Source organism: Podarcis vaucheri (assembly GCF_965113315.1).
Source record: "Podarcis vaucheri genome assembly, chromosome: 13".
NCBI lineage: Eukaryota > Metazoa > Chordata > Lepidosauria > Squamata > Lacertidae > Podarcis > Podarcis vaucheri.
In genome coordinates, this window is record NC_138751.1 from 3021970 (window position 1) to 3042665 (window position 20696).

The following is a 20696-nucleotide window of genomic DNA, read 5'->3' on the forward strand; positions in this document are numbered from 1 at the left end:
CGCACCGACCCCTCTCCCTCTCCAGGCTTCAGGAAGCTCTCCGCTAGCCGTGGGAGACGCAGCTCTCCCACAGCTAGCGGAGAGCTTGCCGGCACCCAGAACCTTGGGGTCTGCTGAGCTCAGCACGCCCCAAGCTTCAGGCTTCGCGCAGCTCTCCGCTAGCCGTGGGAAAGCCGCACGACTTCGCGCAGCTCTCCCACGGCTTGCGGATAGCAGCCTGTTCTGGGGGCTGTGGAAACTCGGGCTTCCCCTGCCCCAGCCCCGCACCTGGGAGGGGAATAATTTTTTTTTCTTTATTTCCCCCAAAAAAACCTAGGTGCGTCCTATGGGGCGAAAAATACGGTATGTTTGTGAAACCAGATTCGTAAGCCAGATTCGGAGTTTGCTTGGGAGTTGAGTTGCAGCAATTCTGCTTGAGAAAACCCAGGATTTAGTTGCACAAGGCAGGCAAGGGAAGGTCCAGTCCAAGGCACCTGGTCGGCAGAGCTGTTTCTCAAGCAAAGATTTGTTGCATAGATTTTCCTCAAGCAACAGAAGGGCGTCAATGATTTTCCTTCCCTGTCATTGGCAACGAGTGCAAATGTACAAGGGTGTGTGTGTGCAAAAAAGGGGTTATTTTTTGTATGGAGGTGTTGTTTACTAGTGGGTTTCCTCATCCATTGACCAGTCCCCCTCCAAGGCACTATGGTGCCAATTTGCAAGTGACTTGACGCTGGGGACATAGAGTTAAGGCGGCAGAGCAACGTGCCGGCAGCCTGTGCACGCTTGATTTACGCACGCCCTCCAACTCCCTGCCTTCATTTGCCTCCTGCAGGGAAAGTGATAGGCAAGAACGGCAAAGTCATCCAGGAGATTGTGGACAAATCCGGCGTGGTCCGAGTTCGGGTGGAAGGTGACAACGACAAGAAGAACCCCAGGGAGGAGGTAAATTGGGCTGCCGAGCGGAGAAGCCACCGCAGCAGCTTCTTCCTGTGTGGGTCCCCTGCCCCAGTTCCCAAGCCCCAGGTTTCCGTCTCTTCTCAAAGCCACAGTGTCCCACGTTTGCCCACGTGCCACGCCCCATCAAATCATCACATCTGCGTTTGTCTGCTTTCAGTCCTTGCTGGCTGGTCCAGTTTGTCCCCTGGCTAAAGCTGTCCAAGACACAGACATTGGACAAGAACCAAATGTATGTCTCCGACTCTTTCTTGCTTTCTTGGATCCTGATCATCTTTCCCTCTCGAAAACTCACACGGGCCTGCCCTCTGTCCTGCTCTGGTCGAAACTCTGCTTTCCCAGAGCACAAAAGGTCATCCCTTTGGTTTAACTGGGATGCCTCTGTGGGGAACGTTGACTAATTGGCTTTAAAACTGGCAGCCCTGGTAACCTCCCGGTGTTCTGCCTGGGTAAATGGTGCCTGCTCTTTGCCAACCTCCCTGTCTCCTTTCCCCAGGGGATGGTCCCTTTCATCTTTGTGGGAACGCGGGAGAACATCAGCAATGCGCAGGCGCTACTGGAGTACCATCTCTCCTACCTTCAGGTAAGGCCGCTGGTGTGGTTCTCCTGGGCTGTGGCGAGGGAGGATCGGGCCACGGGGCAAGCCTGCTTCCATCGCCATGGGGCCAGAGCATCTTCGCCAGACCCCTCCATTTCGGGACACGGGTGCAGAATGTCGGAACTGCCGCCCGGTTCTGAGGACCTCTGCCCCCCCTCTCAGGTGCTGATGTTGATGTTTAAAGATCAGCATCGTGGGAGGGCAGCTTTCTAGCTACCCTTCCTCCTTCCCCCTTCCCCTTGGAATCTGCTGCAGATCTCTGAGCAAGATCAGAGGGCAGGTGTTTCCAGGACCAAGGGGAAACTGTCAATCTCCTTTTTCATTTTTGCTGTTGGGTGCTGGATATTGCTTACAGCACTGAATTTTTGGGGTTGGGTTTTTTTTGGTATGTTACTATACTTACTGGGGACGTGGGTGGCGCTGTGGGTTAAACCACAGAGCCTAGGACTTGCTGATCAGAAGGTCGGCAGTTCGAATCCCCACAATGGGGTGAGCTCCTGTTGCTCGGTCCCTGCTCCTGCCAACCTAGCAGTTTGAAAGCACGTCAAAGTGAAAGTAGATGAATAGGAAGGTAAAATGCGTTTCCGTGCACTGCTCTGGTTCGTCAGAAGCGGCTTAGTCATGCTGGCCACGTGACCCGGAAGCTGGACGCTGGCTCCCTTGGCCAATAAAGCGACTGGACCTAATGGTCAGGGGTCCCTTTACCTTTACTATACTTACTATGGTTATAAAATTTCATTTTGCACTGTTTGGTTTTGAATTGCATTCCTGTTTTCTTTGAGTGTGCAGTTTTTTTGGGGGGGTATAGAAAGCGGTGAAGTCCAGAGTGAAGTCCAGAAGATGTAGCTGGGGTGCCCCCCGAATGCTTTTGCACAGTTCTTTTGGGGGGCCTTTCCTGGCCTTGGAAGAGTCTTGACCGTTTGCGTCCTTCCTGCCCGACTTTCCCCCAGCTTTTTTCCAAATGCTGCCGAGAGACGGCCAGCGTAAATTCTACGGCGCTCTTGAAGCAGACACTCTTCCCTCTTTCTCTTCGAGGCCCTTGGCTCCTCCCCGACTGGGGGTGGTGGCGGCCTGGGGCCTTGTTCTCAACCCTTTCCCCCTTCCCCCTGCTAGGAGGTGGAGCAGCTGCGCCTGGAGCGGCTGCAGATCGATGAGCAGCTGCGCCAGATCGGCCTGGGCTTCCGCCCCCTCTCCAACCGGTCGGATAAGGAGCGGGGCGGCTACACCACGGATGAGAGCACCTCCTCCTCCCTGCACGGCACGCGGACCTACGGGGGCAGCTACGGGGGGCGCGGCGGCCGTGGGCGCAGGGGACCCAACTCTGGTTATGGTGAGTTGGGTGAGGCCTGCTGTGTTCCTGGTGGCAAAGGACTGCGCCCAGAATATCTGGAGTTTGCACACATGGAAGAGCTCTTTGTATCACATTGCTAACATCCCCCCAAATCAGCCATTTAACATCAAATCAGTTGTTTCGCATCTCACCAAATCAGCCGTTTAACATCAAATCAGTTGTTTCGCATCTCACCAAATTAGCCGTTTAACATCAAATTAGCTGTTTAGCATACCACCAAATCAGCCGTTTAACATCAAATCAGTTGTTTCACATCTCACCAAATCAGCCGTTTAACATCAAATCAGTTGCTTCGCATCCCTCCAAATCAGCCGTTTAACATCAATCAGTTGTTTAGCATCCCTCCAAATCAGCTGTTTAGCACTGTAAGCAGGAATGGCGAGTGGGAACCGGTCCACTCTCCTCCCTCCAGAACAACTGGAGGGCAGAACGTTAGCAGTTTGGGAAGAAGCTCCTGTGCCCAGTGCTGGCTGTTGGATCAGGATAGCGAAATACCTGTGAGTGTGTTTAGGGGTGCCCCTGTCTGGATTGGGAATGAATATCTTCTACCTGGGGTGGGGAGGTTCTGTTGACAACCAAGTTCATTGCTCTGTGTGAAACGTGGTTTTGCAAGCATTGCCTCAGCTAGTGTGCTTGCCACCTGGAAACTTCATGGAAGCGAGCCTTTTTGGTTACAACCATTCGATTATGGGACACCTTCACGGCCGTAAGAGATTCAGGAAACTCCATCTGTTGGAAGTTTTAAGCATCTCTTAAAAACTCATTTGGGACACGGATGGCACTGTGGTCTAAACTACTGAGCCTAGGGCTTGCCGATCGGAAGGTCGGCGGTTCGAATCCCCGCAATGAGCTCCTGTTGCTCAGTCCCTGCTCCTGCCCACCTAGCAGTTCAAAAGCACATCAAAGTGCAAGTAGATAAATAGATACCACTCCGGCAGGAAGGTAAACAGCGTTTCCGTGCGCTGCTCTGGTTCGTCAGAAGCGGCTTAGTCCTGCTGGCCGCATGACCCAGAAAAACTGTCTGCGGACAAACGTCTGCTCCCTCGGCCAGTAAAGCGAGATGAGTGCTGCAACCCCAGAGTCGTTTGCACCTGGACTTAACTGTCAGGGGTCCTTTACCTTTACTTTTAAAAACTCATTTGCCTATGTTGAAGATTAGGAGCATTTATCCTGCTTGCTGTGGCAAATTTGCTGCATGTTGTTCTCCATTTGTGGAAATTTTACGGTGTTTAGGATACTTTGACATTTAATACTTTTAGAGTCTTGTAAAGCAGTTAGAGCAGCCTTTCTCGACCTGTGGGTCCCCAGATGTTGTTGGACTACAACTCCCATCATCCTTGAGCTCTGGCCTTGCTAGCTAGGGGTGATGGGAGTTGTAGTTCAACAACATCTGGGGACCCACAGGTGGAGAAAGGCTTGCTTAGAGGTTTTGATAATGAAACTGTGAGTGTGACCTCCTGCCTGGAGGCAAGCAGTCTACTGAAGCGTCTGTAACCTGAGGTACCACTGTATTTCTTGCTGGAAATGGTAAACCAATTTAGGCTGCCAGCAGTCTTTTCACAGCATCCAGACTCTAAAATGGGTGGGGTGTCTGCTGAGAGCAGCTCACCGGAGCCCCTGCTCTAAGCCCAGCCACTTAAGTTCTCGCTTGCGCCCCCTCTTTCCTCGCCTCGTCTCCCTAGCTACCAACTCGGACGTGTCCAACGCTTCGGAAACGGAGTCGGAAAAGAGAGAGGACTACGAGTGCCCGCCGCTCAGCGACCGTGACCCCCGCCCGGAGGACAACCGCAGACGGCCAGGGGTGGGGCGGGGGCGGGGACCTGCTCCGGCGCCTCGCGGAAGTAGCAGCAGTGGAGGAGGCGGCAGCAAGTACAACAGCTCCTCCATCAGTTCAGGTACGAAAGAAGCGGAAGCCTTTTTGGGTTCCCCGCAGCCAGAAAGCGGGGGCGCGCTCCATCACTCTCGTGTCCCAAACCCTGAGCAGGATGTTCCTGGGCTGGGTGGGCAGCTGGATTCAAGCGTTGCTGTGACTTGGTGGGGGAACAGCCTAAAGACACCTCCCCTCCCATCAGTGGCTGTTGAGCTCTGGATTTCCTAGGACAAAGGCCTAGGACAGGGTGGTCTAACATGTGGTAGCCTTCGAGGCCTTTTTTTTTTTTGGAACATCTGACACCCTGACACTGCCCCCCACAAAGCCAGGTGAGCAAGGCTTTGGGAAGGCAGCGTGAGGACCCTCTGACAGAGTCCTAGAGTCCTCCCACCTCCGGCCCAAAGCCTATTTTGCAATTTCCCAGCTTTGGGAAGGAGATGGGAGGCCTCTAGGACCATAGCTGTCAACTTACAGATTTGAAAATAAGGGTCCAGCAGCGCCGGTTTTTAGCCCTTCGTTTCCAGAGGTTGCTGCTCAAGACACCAGCCGATGAAACACTGCAATTAAATAACTACAAGCATTAACCACTTTTTGCGCAAAACGAAGTCCAAGCTACGAAGATGCTGCTGCAGTTCTGTATCTTTTCTCTCATACTCCATCTGCAGCTCTCAATTCCATCAGGTGGGGCGGGAGGAAGGGGGGGGGGAAATAGCGCCCAAAGTAAAGCCGCAGATCAGACCATCTGATAGTCTACCACTACAAATCTATGGGAGAAGCGCTTGCGGTCCTTCCCTTGTAGCCCTTGGAACACCTGCCCGCGCCTCTGCCTCCTCTTCCTCCTCTCTCTGAACTGCTTTCTCTATGGTTGCCCTCGCTCTCCTCTCAAGGCTCCTCAGCAATTCATAGGCCATGCCAGGCTGCCCATCTCATTCGGGTCCTTCAGCGGCACAGCCGCAGTACGGCCTAGTGGGAGCGGCAGTGACAGGCAGAGGGGAGGCCCCAGGCAGAGACGCTCAGTTCGGCGGCCGCGAGGAAGATGGCGGCGGAAGGGCCCGAGGGAGTCCCGGCGGAGAGGGGCTCCCAGGGGCCGAGGCTTGTGAGAGGAGGCCGGAGAGGGGCGGACCGGGCAGCCAAGCAACACAGTTGGAGCCTCCCTCCTCCCTGGCCGGCAGGGAGGGAGGGAGAGGAGCTGCTTCCTTTGAAACCCGGGAAATTTAAGGGACATCATCAATAAGGGACAGCAGCGGGACACAGCGCTGGGATAAGGGACTGTCCCGCCAAATAAGGGACGCTTGACAGCTATGTCTAGGACCCTTCCCCAGAGCCTTGCGCCTCTTCCACTAAGCCTGGTGCCTTGCTTCTCTAACCTTGAGAAGGCGGGCCGAGGCGGAGGGCATCAGGTTTTGGCCTCCCCACCACCTTGTGGCGACAAAGACAGTTGATGGGCGGCCTCTTCCCTCTGCAGTATTGAAAGACCCCGACAGCAACCCTTACAGCCTGCTGGACAACACCGAAACCGACCAGACCGCGGACACGGACGCCAGCGAGTCGCAGCCTGTCAGCAACCGCCGGCGTCGGTCCCGCCGGCGCCGCACTGACGAAGACGCCACCATGATGGACGGAGGCCTGGAGTCGGACAACATGTCTGTCAACGAGAATGGCCTGGGTGAGTGGAGGGTGGGGCAGGCCCATTCCCAGCCGTAGGTTGTGGGGATCAGGAAGAGCTAGGAGATGGGGAAGATGGGGCTCATGGGCTCTTTTTCTTGGTGGAGGGGGTCAGTCTAACATGGTTCCGGTCGCCCCTACCTGCCTTCCCCGCCAGCTTTTAAATACCTGCTGAAAACCTTCCCATTCCTGTTTTGAAGTATGGCTGCAATATTTTTTTTATCTTGTTTTGTAAACCGCTTATAAGGTGGTTTTTTACAACCAAGAGGCGTACAAATTTTATGAGATAAATGGCTATAAAAACATTTTCACAACACAGCGATATAGAAATATCTTTGTAAATAAATAAATCTGCTCAAGGTGCCTATGTTGCCTTTAAAGTTGCACCTGTGGTGGCTGGAACTGAGGGTCTGATTCTGCTCACGTTTGGCCAGTTGAGTGCCATTGTCAATGAGACGAAAGGGGCCATAAATTCTTAACACACCTCTTTAGCCTGACCTTTGAGGGGTATATTTTTAAGACTCACCTTGTTTTTGTAAACTGTTTTTAATATTGTCTGTGTTTCGATGCTCTAACACACCCAAGGACCTTAGGGCAAAGGGAGAGTTATTTTTATTATTAACGAAATAATAATATTTCATTAATATTAATGTAAGCTGATAGGACATGAGCTGACTGTGACTACCCAGGAAAGAGAATACAGTGGAACCTTGGCTTAAGAACTTAATTCGTTCTGGAGGTCCGTTCTTAACCTGAAACGGTTCTTAACCTGAGGTACCACTTTTGCTAATGGGGCCTCCCGCTTCCGCCACGCTGTTTCTGTTCTCATCCTGAAGCAAAGTTCTTAACCCAAGGTACCATTTCCGGGTTAGTGGAGTCTGTAACCCGAGGTACCACTGTACAGTGGAACCTTGGTTGTAAAACGTAATCTGTTCCAGATGACCGTTCAGCTTCCGAAACAATAAACAACCAAGGCGCAAAATCCATTGAAAAAATGGAGGAACGTACCTTGGAAGCCATTCAACTTCCAAGGCATGTTTGAAAATGGAAGCATTCACTTCCAGGTTGTCTGCGTTCGAAAGCCGAAGCGCTCGATGACCAAGGTTCCACTGTACAGTGGTACCTCGGGTTACAGACGTTTCCGGTTACAGGCGCTTCAGGTTACAGACTCCGCTGACCCAGAAATAGTGCTTCAGGTTAAGAACTTTGCTTTAGGATGAGAACAGAAACCGTGCTCTGGCGGCGCGGCAGCAGCAGGAGGCCCCATTAGCTAAAGTGGTGCTTCAGGTTAAGAACAGTTTCAGGTTAAGAACGGACCTCTGGAACGCATTACGTTCTTAACCCGAGGTACCACTGTAATAGTATAGCAGAACTGTGGCGATGGAAGGGGCTCCCATCTAGTCCAACCCCTGCAGTTCAGGAATGGCAGATCTTGGGGTTGTGATGGGGAGCACTTCAAATGCGCAGCCAGCGTGAGCCCATTGGCAGGCTGCGTGGGGGGGGGGGGTTGGAGGGCCAGCCATGGAGGAGTCACTCAGGTTGACAGGCAGCCTTCCTATCCCTCCTGAGTCCGCCCTGCCTCTTCTCTCCGCCAGAGGAAGAGTCTAAACCGCAGAGACGGAACCGGAGCAGGCGCCGACGCAATCGCGGCAACCGTGTGGACGGCTCCATCAGCCGGGACCGCCAGCAAGGTATCGCCGTTCGGCCTTCCTTTGGTTCTGCGCCATCACCTGCTTGGGCTTTTCCGTGCGTGACCTTGTGTCTTTCCCCCCCTTCCCTCCCCATCGCCAACAGTCACCGTAGCCGATTACATTTCCCGAGCGGAGTCTCAGAGCCGTCAGCACCCACCGCGCAAAGAGAGCCGAGAGAAGTCGTCGGAGGACAACACACCCAAGCAGAAGGTTAGAGAAGGCCGTGTTTGGGCAGGGTTTTGGGGAGCTTTGTGCCTCGTGCCCCAGAAGGCTCGCTGTGTGTGTGTGTGTGTGTGTGTGTGTGTGTGTGTGTGTTCGTTCGTATGTGTTCCACAATTTGGGGCACCTGGAACAAAAAAAGTGGTAGCCTCTGAGAAAAGCAGCAAGAGCTTTTTCTTTGTAATATTTGGGGGGGGGTGCAGGCTGGCGGGGGGGGGGAGCCAGAGAAATCAATTCAGGCTTGTTGCCACAGCTGCCCTTGGGCTGGTCAGGCTGCTGTGATCCTGCTCCTCAGTCCAGACTGGGAAGCCTGTGATGGTGAAACTGGATTTTGCATATTGATGCTGCGCCATCTTGACGCCTTTGTGAAGTTCTGATCAGGTGCGATAATGTCCTTTTTATACGGAGTGCAGAAGAAGATGGTTGAGGAGTGAGAGAATAGCCATTTTGGGGGAAGTTTATTTTAAACGTGTTAAAAAAAAAGTCGTTTTGCTTCTTTATTTTATTTTAAAGTAAGGTTTCAGCAGCTGTTCAAGTAGCTGTTTTTCCGTCCAAGAAATAAACACCGTAGCTGAAGAAAAATTGACACCATGAAAGAAATATAAAGATACTACAGTGGTGCCTCAGGTTAAGAACTTAATTCGTTCCGGAGGTCCGTTCTTAACCTGAAACTGTTCTTAACCTGAAGCACCACTTTAGCTAATGGGGCCTCCCGCTGCTGCCGCGCCGCCGGAGCACGATTTCTGTTCTCATCCTGAAGCAAAGTTCTTAACCCGAGGTACTATTTCTGGGTTAGGGGAATCTGTAACCTGAAGCGTCAGTAACCCGAGGTACCACTATATTTCTTGCTGGAAATGATAAACCGATTTAGGCCGGCTGGAGCCATGCCTCTCTCAAGTTTGCTGGGCCTGCCAAGGGGGTCACCGGTTTGCTTTTGTGGCTTCTCTTCCAGGTTGAGACCACCAGCAAGGTTGTCAACGGCCCTACGGAGAACGGCGAGCATGCCGCCGCCAGCGAGGAGGTGGCTGCCCTGGTGAACGGCGTGTCCTAAGCTCGCATGCGTGCGGGGCCCCTGCCCCAAGTCGCAGCCGGCCGAACCCTCCTCTGAAACGAAAGCGATCCCTACTTTCCACCTGCTTGCAACATCTTAAAGAGAAAACGAAATAAACACCACACCAGTCTCTTGTTTAAGAACAAAACCATTATTTTAAAAACAAAAAAAAGCGAAACAAATCGACCCGAATCCCAAGGTAATGATGATCTAAGCGCTCGTTAAAAGCTTGCCAAAGATGGGATACTCTTCTTTACCACAGCTCTTAACACATCCTGGTTAAGCTTTCAGCAGTGGCAGCCAGACAGGGCAGTGAAAAATTCAAAAGGAAACCCCTCTCTTTTCTTTTCTGCCCTCTTGTTATGTCAAAGGGGGGGGGATCTCTGACGCTACCTGAGCTCGTAACCCCCCTCCCTTTTCTTAGAGGCGCACACAGTGTAGGGGGAAAAACTACTATGACTTAACATGCATCTGTTTTTGGTGACTTATAAGAGTTTTTTTCTGTTTAGAAACAAAAATGTGAAGAGAGAAAATAAAAAAAGAACTGGCTTTTCAAAACTGGAGAAAGGAGAGGGGGGAGAGAGAAACCTGTGCCTTCTGAAGACGATGCAGACACACACACACAGACACACACACACCACAAGAGCACAAGAGTGCTCTTGTGTCCGTTTTTTGGTTCCCTTTCCTCTTTGACTAGTGAAAAATCAAAGGCGAGGTCACGTCCGGGAGAGCGAAGCAGGAAGGCTGGCCCGCCCAGGGCACAGAGAGGGTGTCCTGAGGTTGTTTTGGGCTGTGCGCCCCTTTCCCCACCCCAAAGGGGGGGTTCTGGCCACGGAGAGGTAGGACCCTCTTCTGCAAACCAGGAGACGGGCGAGGCGGTGCTCTGCTAGGGAGAAACGGGAGACGCGAGGCACCTGCTTTGTAGGCCCAGCCGAGACCAGTAATCCTTTTCTTAATTCCCCCCCCCCCCCTTTGATTCTGAAAACACTGTGGAAGACAACAACAAAAAGAGAGGGAAACGCCAGGCTTTTAGGGCGCAAGCGGACGTGGCGACGTCGCTCCTGGCGCGGCTTGCCTTGAGTTTGTGTGTTTGTGTGTGGGGGAAAAGGGGGGATTTGATCTGTGACGGTTGAGACTATTTATTTTTCACTGTACAGTATTTAAAAAGAGAATAAAAAACCCAACTCTTGAAAAAAACTACAACGCCTAAATACCAAGGTTGCTTTCTGTCCTGCCTGCCATGTTCTCTCTGTGTCTCTTCTCTCTCTGCCCGGTGGGGGGCGGCTTACGGAGAACGAAGCCCCCCTCGGCCGGTGACTCCTGCTGCTCAGGCCTTCAATAAAATGCGACGAGTCTTGCCAAAGTTGGTGGTGCAGTTTTGTCTGACGTCTGCAGCCTCTGCGCACAGAGAGGGGAAATGGGGGTGAGATGTGGCCAGGGGGGGGGGAGTTGTGTTTGGAAGGGTTCCCGGCCCAGCCTTCATCCTGCTCACGCCCAGCGGCTCCTGGCATTCCTTACAAGCGGATATTTGTGCGAGGGACACAAGCTGTTCCCCAAGCTAGGTGGACAAGAAATCTGGCTAACTTAACAGCTTACCTGCGGAAGGACCAAATTTGGTGGTTTCTGGAACGAGCGCTGTCTGGGAAGGAGGGCCCCATGACTGACGTTCAAAATTGTAGAATTGGAAAGGATCATAGAAATATCGACAACAATCGCATGAGGCAGGCAATCATCCACTGGGAGCTTCCTGGCTGAGGTTCAGAATTCGAACCCAGACCTCCCAGGTCCCAGGCTGCTTTTGTGCAGCCCTTGGAGACGTTCCTTCATCTAGTCTCTCTGCCTTTCCTGGGGTGCTTTTCTGCTTTTCCCTGGCTGGTGTCCCAAAACTGACACTCTTGCGGGGCTCAAATTGCACCCGCCAGTGCCTTTACAAAGGTAAAATTTGCAGGTGGTGCCCTGCCTGCTTTTGCCTAAGGGTTAGGGTTAGGGGAGGAAATGGAGAGGGGATGTGCCTCTAGCTGAAAAATAACTCTGGTAAATATATTAACAAATCAATGAGACATGGTGGGCTCATCCTGGAAGCCTGCGCTGTCTTGGAAAGATCCTTTGTCCAGGGCAGCTGTCTACCAACTCCACGATGTACGCAGGATGAGACCCTCCCTGCCCGCAGACTGTCTCGCCAGAGTGGTGCATGCTCTGGTTATCTCCCACTTGGACTACTGCCATGCGCTCTACGTGGGGCTACCTTTGAAGGTGACCCGGAAGCTGCACTTAATCCAGAATGCGGCAGTCGGACTGGGGACTGGGAGCGGCCGCTGAGACCACATAACACCGGTCCTGAAAGACCTACATTGGCTCCCAGTACGTTTCCGAGCAGAATTCAAAGTGTCGGTGCTGACCTTGAAAGCCCTAAACGGCCTCAAGGGTCCAGTAGACCTGAATGGGCGTCTCCACCCCCATCGTTCAGCCCGGACGCTGAGGTCCAGCTCCGAGGGCCTCACTGAAAGAAGCAAAGCTACAGGGAACCAGGCAGAGGGCCTTCTCGGTGGTGGCGCCCGCCTTGTGGAACGCCCTCCCACCAGATGTCAAAGCGATAAACAACTCCAGACTTTTAGAAGACAGCCCTGTTCAGGGAAGTTTGCAATGTTTGATGTTTTACCGTGTTTTTAATATTTTGTCGGAAGCCGCCAACGTAGCTGGGGAAACCCAGCCAGATGGGCGGGGTATAAATAATAAATTATTATTATTATTATTATTATTATTATTATTATTATTATTTGCTCCACTGTGTCATCTTGACACTCCTACAACTGCAGAATGGAAAGAACCCCTGATGGAGAGCCCACCGAAAGGCTCTTGCTATCTGAAAGCTTGTCCTAATGCATGTGTAGGCTACCTAAGGCCCAGGGGCCGGATCCAGCCCAAACGCCTTCTAAATCCGGAATCAGCATGTTTTTACATGAGTAGAAGGTGCCCTTTTATTTAAAATGCATCTCTGGGTTATTTGTGGGGCGTAGGAAGTTGTTCTTTTTTTCTTCTTCAAAATATAGTCCGGCCCCCCACAAGGTCTGAGAGACAGTAGACTGGCCCCCTGCTGAAAAAGTTTGCTGACCCCGTCCTAATGTTTCACCTGAATCTCATTTGAATCCATTGGTTCGGGTCCTATCTGCTGGAATTGTGGCAGATTTTACTCAGGTGTGAAAGAGTGGGCGGGGCTTGGAATACATCACTTTGGCCCATTGTTGTTGTTGAGTCGTTTAGTCGTGTCCGCCTCTTCGTGACCCCCTGGACCAGAGCATGCCAGGCCCTCCTGTCTTCCACTGCCTCCCGCAGTTTGGTCAAACTCAGGCTGGCAGCTTCGAGAACACTGTTCCACCATCTCGTCCTCCGTCCTCCCCTTCTCCTTGTGCCCTCCATCTTTCCCAACATCAGGGTCTTTTCCAGGGAGTCTTCTCTTCTCATGAGGTGGCCAAAGTCTTGGAGCCTCAGCTTCAGGATCTGTCCTTCCAGTGAGCACTCAGGGCTGATTTCCTTCAGAATGGAGAGGTTGGATCTTCTTGCAGTCCATGGGACTCTCAAGAGTCTCCTCCAGCACCAGAATTCAAAAGCATCCATTCTTCGGCCATCAGCCTTCTTTATGGTCCAGCTCTCACTTCCACACATCACTACTGGGAAAACCAGAGCTTTAACTATACGGACCTTTGTTGGCAAGGTCTCAGGTGGCTAATCCTAGTCTTTATAACCCTGGACCTTCTTCCAGAAGGCAGAAGCTGAAAGAGATCATTTCCGGGGTGCGCACTGTCCAGCCCTATCTCTGCAGCTTTCTTATGACACCTGGAAGCATAGATTTGATCCAAGGTAGGGAGAGTTCACCCAATTATTCTCCAGCACCATAATTCAAAAGCATCCCTTCTTTGGTGATCAGCCTTCTGGCCTGCAAGCCCCCCAGCACCTTTTCTCTCCCCCCCTTCCACAGGTAAGTCTGCAGGTAAAGGAGGAAGGGGGTAGGCCCACCCCTTCCTTTCCTCCCACCCAATCTCCAGTATCACAGAAATGCGCATTCAGAAGACAGAAACTGCAGGTGGGGTGGGGCACATGCTATTTCTGGGGGGTGGAGTTCCTGGTACCACCTGAATGATTCACCTTTGGTACAGATTTTGATTCTTGGCTGGGCTGCTCTTCTCCACTCCCCCCCCCCCGAAACTGGCTGTATTGTAAAAGGCAAATGAGAGTAAACTTGGGTAAAATTCAAAATTGAGAACGGAGTACGACAAGGCCTCCCTGCTTATTTAACTTATATGCAGGATTCATCATGCGAAAGGCTGGGCTAAATGAATCACAAGCCGGAATTAAGATTGCCGGAAGAAATATCAACAACCTCAGATATGCAGATGACACAATCTTGATGGCAGAAAGTGAGGAGGAATTAAAGAACCTTTTAATGAGGGTGAAAGAGGAGAGCGCAAAATATGGTCTGAAGCTCAACATCCAAAAGACGAAGATCGTGGCCACTGGGCCCATCACCTCCTGGCAAACAGAAGGGGAAGAAATGGAGGCAGGGAGAGATTTTACTTTCTTGGGCTCCATGATCACTGCAGATGGTGACAGCGGCTAACAAGCAGTAATAAAAACAAGTTGAATGAACACAACTTAAAAACAAGATTAAACTACATTAAAATGCAGCCTCATCACAGGAGGAGAAAGGAAAAAAGAAAGGGGGAGGGAATCAAACTGATTCCAAGCCAAAGGCCAGGTGGAACAACTCTGTTTTACAGGCCCTGCGGAAAGAAATCAGATCCCGCAGGGCCCTGGTCTCATGAGACAGAGCGTTCCACCAGGCCGGGGCCAATGTTGAAAAGGCCCTGGCTCTGGTTGAGGCTAATCTGACTTCCTTAGGGTCTGGGACCTCTATTTGTGGACCTTAAGGTCCTCCGTGGGGCATACTGGGAGAGGCGGTCCCATAGGTACAAGGGTCCTAGGCCGCATAGGGCTGTACAGGTCAAGACCAGCACCTTAAACCTGACCCTGTACTCCACTGGGAGCCAGTGCAGCTGGAAAAGCACTGGGTGAATATGCTCCCATGGCAGGGACCCCGTAAGGAGCCTCGCTGCAGCATTCTGCACCCGCTGGAGTTTCTGGGTCAGCGCCACCCGTGTCCCATAGGACAGGACCCAAATCACAGGATTCAGAAGACAACAAAGGAGATTCCAACTGAACCTTAAAAAAAAAGCTTTCTGATGCTGAGAGATCTTTGACCCTGAGAGATCTTTGACCCTTCGGAAAGCGGTGGAGATTCCTGCATTCCAAATCTTCACTTCTAAGATTCTACGAAATGCAATAAAATGATAATAATCTCAGGGGTGGGTTTTTTTTTCAGCGTGTGGGTGTGTTTCCGATTGCATTGCACAGACAGGAAAGACATTTCCCCCTCTAAGTCAGGGCTTAAAATCAACCCCCAGCCCTTCCAAAAAAGCCTATGGCTCATCAAACTTAAGGCAGGTGGGGCAGACCCCTGGGAAGGACCTTCTCTTCACTTGCTAATGAGGCTGTTAAGCCCTTGCAGCAAAAATGAATATTCAAGAACTCCACTATCAGGGCTTTTGAGAGGATTACAGCACTCCTGGAGTTTGGGGCGGGAGGAAAAACTAGGCAGGTGTAAACAGGTGGAACATTTTTGGGAAAGGGGAGGAAATCTCCATCAACCTTTCAAGCAACAGCAGGATGCACTAGGCCGGTCCTGCAGGTTTTTTATGGGGGGGACGGACGGACTGCAACTGCCCTCATGCTCTGCCTACTGAAGGCTGCTTTGAGTTCCAAGTTGCAGGCACAGACCATCTTGCCTGCCTAATAATAATAATAATTCCCCCCCAGCATTTTATTTTTTAATTGTTGTTGTTGTTTGGTCTTTTAGCCACGTCCGCCTCTTCGTGGCCCCCTGGACCAGAGCACGCCAGGCCCTCCTGTCTTCCACTGCCTCCCGCAGTTTGGTCAAACTCATGCTGGTCTCTTCGAGAACACTGTCCCACCATCTCGTCCTCCGTCATCCCCTTCTCCTTGTGCCCTCCATCTTTCCCAGCATCAGGGTCTTTTCCAGGGAGTCTTCTCTTCTCATGAGGTGGCCAAAGTATTGGAGCCTCAGCTTCAGGATCTGTCCTTCCAGTGAGCACTCAGGGCTGATTTCCTTCAGAATGGAGAGGTTGGATCTTCTTGCAGTCCATGGGACTCTCAAGAGTCTCCTCCAGCATCCATTCTCCGGCGATCAGCCTTCTTTATTAACATTCTTATATTACATCGGTAAACCTTGTCATATTACATTACAGGACTTACTATAATATAATTTCCAACGCATATAGAAAAATTATATACAAATTTTATATACCTAGAAAGAAAATGAAACAAAAAAAGTAAGAACAAAGAAGAAAAAACAACAAATTTATCCAAAAATCATATACATACCAGCACACTAGACTTCCTGTCTTTCCAGTTGTATATTCCTTTTTTACAAATGAATGTGCTCTTATTATTGTATATTTCTTTACATGTTATCTAATACATTCCTATATCAATATGTGCTCTTAGCAATTGTAACCAACAAGTTACGCTAGTAGGACTACAAGAAGTTTGGTAAGGAGGAATATATGAAGTGCTACAAAGTAGATAAAGAATAGAGATATTGGTTATGGGTTTTAAATGTAACAGGGAAAATAAGAAATGTATACTAAGAGATTGGATTGGAAAATTTTCACACAGGACGGATGGAAGTCAAAAAAATTGAGTAAGATGTAAAAATATGTTTAATTACTGTCGAAAATGGTATGTTAAAAAAACATTATCTATCTATCTATCATCTATCTATTATTTTATACCATCTTGGCATTGGTAAGACAATTGGCATATTAACTAACCGGCCAATGTTCCAAATTTTAGGCGTTTTCATATTTCTTTTCTCTTTATCCACATTCTCAAAGACATGCACTATATTCTTCCCGCACCATCATATATATATTTTCCCCTAACAATAAGCCTGCGAGGTAGGTCAGGCTGGGAGGGACTGAGGCCAAAGCGAGCTGCCTTCCTTGGGGCAGCAGGGTGCGTCTACTCAGTCCTAAAAAGGTAAAGGGACCCCTGACCGTTAGGTCCAGTCGTGGCCGACTCTGGGGTTGCAGCGCTCATCTCGCTTTACTGGCCAAGGGAGCCGGCGTACAGCTTCCAGGTCATGTGGCCAGCAGGACTAAGCCGCTTCTGGTGAACCAGAGCAGTTTACCTTCCCGCCGGAGTGGTGCCTATTGATCTACTTGCACTTGGACGTGCTTTCGAACTGCTAGGTTGGCAGGAGCAGGGACCGAGCAACGGGAGCTCACCCCGTCGCGGGGATTCGAACCACCGACCTTCTGATCGGCAAGTCCTAGGCTCTGTGGTTTAACCCACAGCACCACCTGCGTCCCTGCTCAGTTCTATCTGAACTCCAACTCTTATGCCACACTGGATGAGCAAAATGCACTCTAGACATGCTCAGAGGGGTCGCCGTTGCTTCTTGGTTTGCACACGCAATCTGGAGCAAAGGCAGGTGGTGCTATTGATTAAATCCTGGAAGGGGCAGGTGCCCCTCCAAGTTCCAAAAATAAATAAATGACAAAACAGGTCTCCAGTGGTCTGGCTAGAAGCTACAGCAAAAGTTCACTGCAGGAGAACAACTCAGTGAATTGGCCAAGGAAGCAGATCTGTTTTGATATATTGGTTCTGGGGCTGCCTATAAGACATTGGGAATCTAACTTTGAGGCAGTTGCACTATGGAACTCCCTGCCTATTGATATCAAGGGCACTCTATTCAGCCCCTGCTAAAAAAACATTATTGCTTAGACAAGCCAACCCAGATGCTTGATCCGTTGCAGTAATTTTAACTTTCTGTACATTTTAAAGTATTGTTGCAATTTCTTCTTCTTCTTCTATCTTTTTGCAAACCGCTTTGAGGTTTGTGGGTCTATTCTTTTTGCAATCAAGGAATGTATAAATTTATATTAAATAACAAATAATAATTTTATATATATATATATGAGACAGATAGTTTTTATTTGGTTTTACAAGTATATAATTATAACAACACTAGCATTCACATCCGCATTTACAGATTCCTTCAGATCCCTCTCCTGCATGGATCCTTTTATTAAACCTTTTTTACTGCATCTTTCCCAATAATAAATCTATATTATATAACCCTCATTGTCTCCATAGTACTTGTTACATTAGAAGTGTTATTGCAATACTGCTTATGTTTCCATGTGCTTACAGTGGTCTCTAAGATAAATTATAAATTCTTCCAATAATAATAATTAATAATAATAATAATAATAATAATAATAATAATAATAATATCTTTTTAATTGTTTATCTGCGAGGGTTTTTTTAAAGGGGAATCTAGCAAAAAGCTTCTCCCATTTTTACTCTGCACAGAGTCTTTCCCTTCTGCCTCCCATCTCCTTTCTCAGGAGGAAAGACTTCCACCCCCAAACTGGGAAAGGGTTCGGCTGTGGGCATTCCTCCTCCAGGCTGCAGTTTGCTGAAATGCCCGGCTTTTGTCCCTAACAGCTGGCCCCAGGGAGGCCATTTACTTCCATTTGCAAGGTAATTTCTTCCTTATGTCCCTGTGAACTCGGCCTGAGGGGGGAAGAGAATGAAGATTTCGTGGCATCAGGCCTGCAGGTGGAGGAGACCTTAAAGCGAAAGGCTCACAAATAAGGCCATTATCCTAGGTGATTTGCTGTTGTTGTTGTTTATTTGTTTATTTGTGTTTATTCGTGTCCAGCTCTTCGTGGCCCCCTGGACCAGAGCACACCAGGCACTCCTGTCTTCCACTGCCTCCCGCAGTTTGGTCAAACTCATGCTGGCGGCTTCGAGAACACTGTCCGACCATCTCGTCCTCCGTCGTCCCCTTCTCCTTGCGCCCTCCATCTTTCCCTACATCAGGGTCTTTTCCAGGGAGTCTTCTCTTCTCAGGAGGTGGCCAAAGTACTGGAGCCTCAGCTTCAGGATCTGTCCTTCCAGTGAGCACTCAGGGCTGATTTCCTTCCGAATGGAGAGGTTTGATCTTCTTGCAGTCCATGGGACTCTCAAGAGTCTCCTCCAGCACCAGAATTCAAAAGCATCCATTCTTCGGCGATCAGCCTTCTTTATGGTCCAGCTCTCACTTCCATGCATCACTACGGGGAAAACCACAGCTTTTACTATACGGACCTTTATTGGCAAGGTGATGTCTCCACTTTTCAGGATGCTGTCTAGGTTTGTCATTGCTTTTCTCCCACTCCTAGGTGATGTCTACCCTACCCACAAATCCAACTCAATGGTGTAACCTTGGAAAATGTCAATCACATCTCCTACCTGGGCAGTTAGTTATCTTTCCACACTGATGCCAAAATCCAGCATCGCCTGAGCTCTGCGAGTGCAGCTTTCTCCCGAATGAAGCGCAGAGTGTTTGAGGACCGGGACATTCACAGGAAAACCCAAATGCTTGTTTACAAAGCAGTTGTACTACCAACCTGTGTATCCAAAGAAGTGTGCATGCACACGAAAGCTCATACAAATAACAAACTTAGTTTGTCTCTAAGGTGCTACTGGAAGGAATTTTTTTACCAACCTTACTGTCTGCTTGTGAAACATGGACCACTTATAAACGCCATCTCCAACTCTTCAAAATATTCCATCAACGGTGTCTCCAAAATTTTTACACATCACTTGGGAAGACAGGCAAACTAATACCAGGGTACTGGAAGAAGCAAAGATCACCAGTGTGGAAACAATGATTCTTCAACATCAACTTCGTTGGACTGGTCATGTTGTGCAGATGCCCGATTATTGTCTTCCAAAGCAACTACTCTATTCCGAACTTAATAATGGAAAGCATAATGCTGGTGGTCAACAAAAGAGGTTTAAAGACCCTCTCAAGGCAAATCTAAAAAAATGTAGTATAGATACTAACAACTGGGAAACACTGGCCTGCGAGCGCTCCAGTTGGAGAACAGCCTTTACCAAAGGTGTCGTGGGTTTTGAAGACACTTGAACTCAGGACGCAAGGGAGAAACGGGCTAAGAGGAAGGCACGCTTGGCAAATCCAAGAAGAAGTTTATCTGAAGAAGTGTGCATGCACACGAAAGCTCATACCAAGAACTAACTTAGTTGGTCTTTAAGGTGCTACTGGAAGGAATTTTTTTTATTTTGGCAAATCCACACCGTGATGGACTCCTACCCAGAAACCAATGTCCCCACTGTGGAAGGACGTGTGGGTCCAGAATTGGCCTCCACAGTCACTTATGGACTCACTGTTAAAACTGTGTTTATGGGAGACAATCTTACTCGGCTACGAGGGATCGCCAAAGAAGATGAAGATGAAGATGAAGAAGAAGAAGAAGAAGAAGAAGAAGAAGAAGAAGAAGAAGACTTGCGGACTGTGGTGCCCTTCCGTTCAAAATGTGCACAAGGAAAACAGGCCCACACCAAATGAAGAACCAGAGGAGGAGAGACTGCTGAGAGCACTGCAGAGAGGAGAAACACCATTGTGCACCTGTAGCAGCAAAACCGGAGGCCTTCGTCTGCCCCAGCTGCATCATAGAATAGCAGAGTCGGAAGGGACCCCCGAGGGCCATCTATCCCAACCCCCTGGCAGATGAGGGTTCAACCTCTGCTTGACAACATCTGAGGAAGGAGAGTCCGCCACCTCCTGAGTGCCACTGCCAAACAGTTCTTACTTTCAGGAAGTTTTTATACTGCTTGGACTCAGGGATCAATTCTTTCAAGGGGAGCATTGCCTCCAACCACAAGGCGAAGCTACCTGATGAGTTTCGAAACATAACTAAAATCAATCTCTGACTTTGCTAATATGAAAATGGCTTTAAAAAGTTTAAAAGGAGATAGGATATTAATATATCAAGGATGGAATAGCAAATAAAGTGAATAATGCAACAATAACAAAACTAATAGTAGGTAGAGATCACACACAGGTAGAGGGAAGTGCTGGGCTGTGGGGGAGGGAGGGGAAGGGATTGATTGAAATGGTTAAAGATTGGTATAGGATTTAAGAGATTTAAATTTTTATAAAGATTCTATAAGGAAAGCAGAAAGCAGCAGGAAATATCAAGTAAAGGGGATATCAGTGTAAATGAAAACATGAGACTTACCGCTTTGTTACATACGGTTTTGTTTTGGAGTTGTCCGCTTATTTTGGAGTTGTTTGTTGAAAAGAATGTATATTATGTGAATAAAATAATAAAGGATTTGAGACAGGAGAAAAAAAGGAAAAGAAAGGGGAAAAAGAAAATGGCTTT

At 49.5% G+C, this 20696-nt stretch overlaps 1 protein-coding gene and 1 long non-coding RNA gene across 3 annotated transcripts in view; both read left to right on the top strand.

The window, feature by feature from the left end:
- The window catches only part of FXR2 (FMR1 autosomal homolog 2), a 30703-nt gene extending 19959 nt beyond the window's left edge, over window positions 1-10744 (top strand). The window contains exons 10-18 of one of the 2 annotated variants that reach the window (XM_082197638.1): window positions 815-924; window positions 1097-1168; window positions 1433-1519; window positions 2648-2864; window positions 4568-4780; window positions 6221-6421; window positions 8016-8111; window positions 8215-8321; window positions 9283-10744. In XM_082197638.1, the coding sequence (XP_082053764.1) occupies window positions 815-924; window positions 1097-1168; window positions 1433-1519; window positions 2648-2864; window positions 4568-4780; window positions 6221-6421; window positions 8016-8111; window positions 8215-8321; window positions 9283-9381 (1202 nt within the window). In that variant the 3' untranslated portion in view covers window positions 9382-10744. The remainder of the gene's footprint in view (window positions 1-814; window positions 925-1096; window positions 1169-1432; window positions 1520-2647; window positions 2865-4567; window positions 4781-6220; window positions 6422-8015; window positions 8112-8214; window positions 8322-9282) is intronic. The other variant, XM_082197639.1, reaches the window with a different exon arrangement.
- The window catches only part of LOC309518153, a 68750-nt gene that overhangs the window by 30100 nt on the left and 17954 nt on the right, over window positions 1-20696 (top strand). The gene's annotated exons all lie outside the window — the stretch shown is intronic.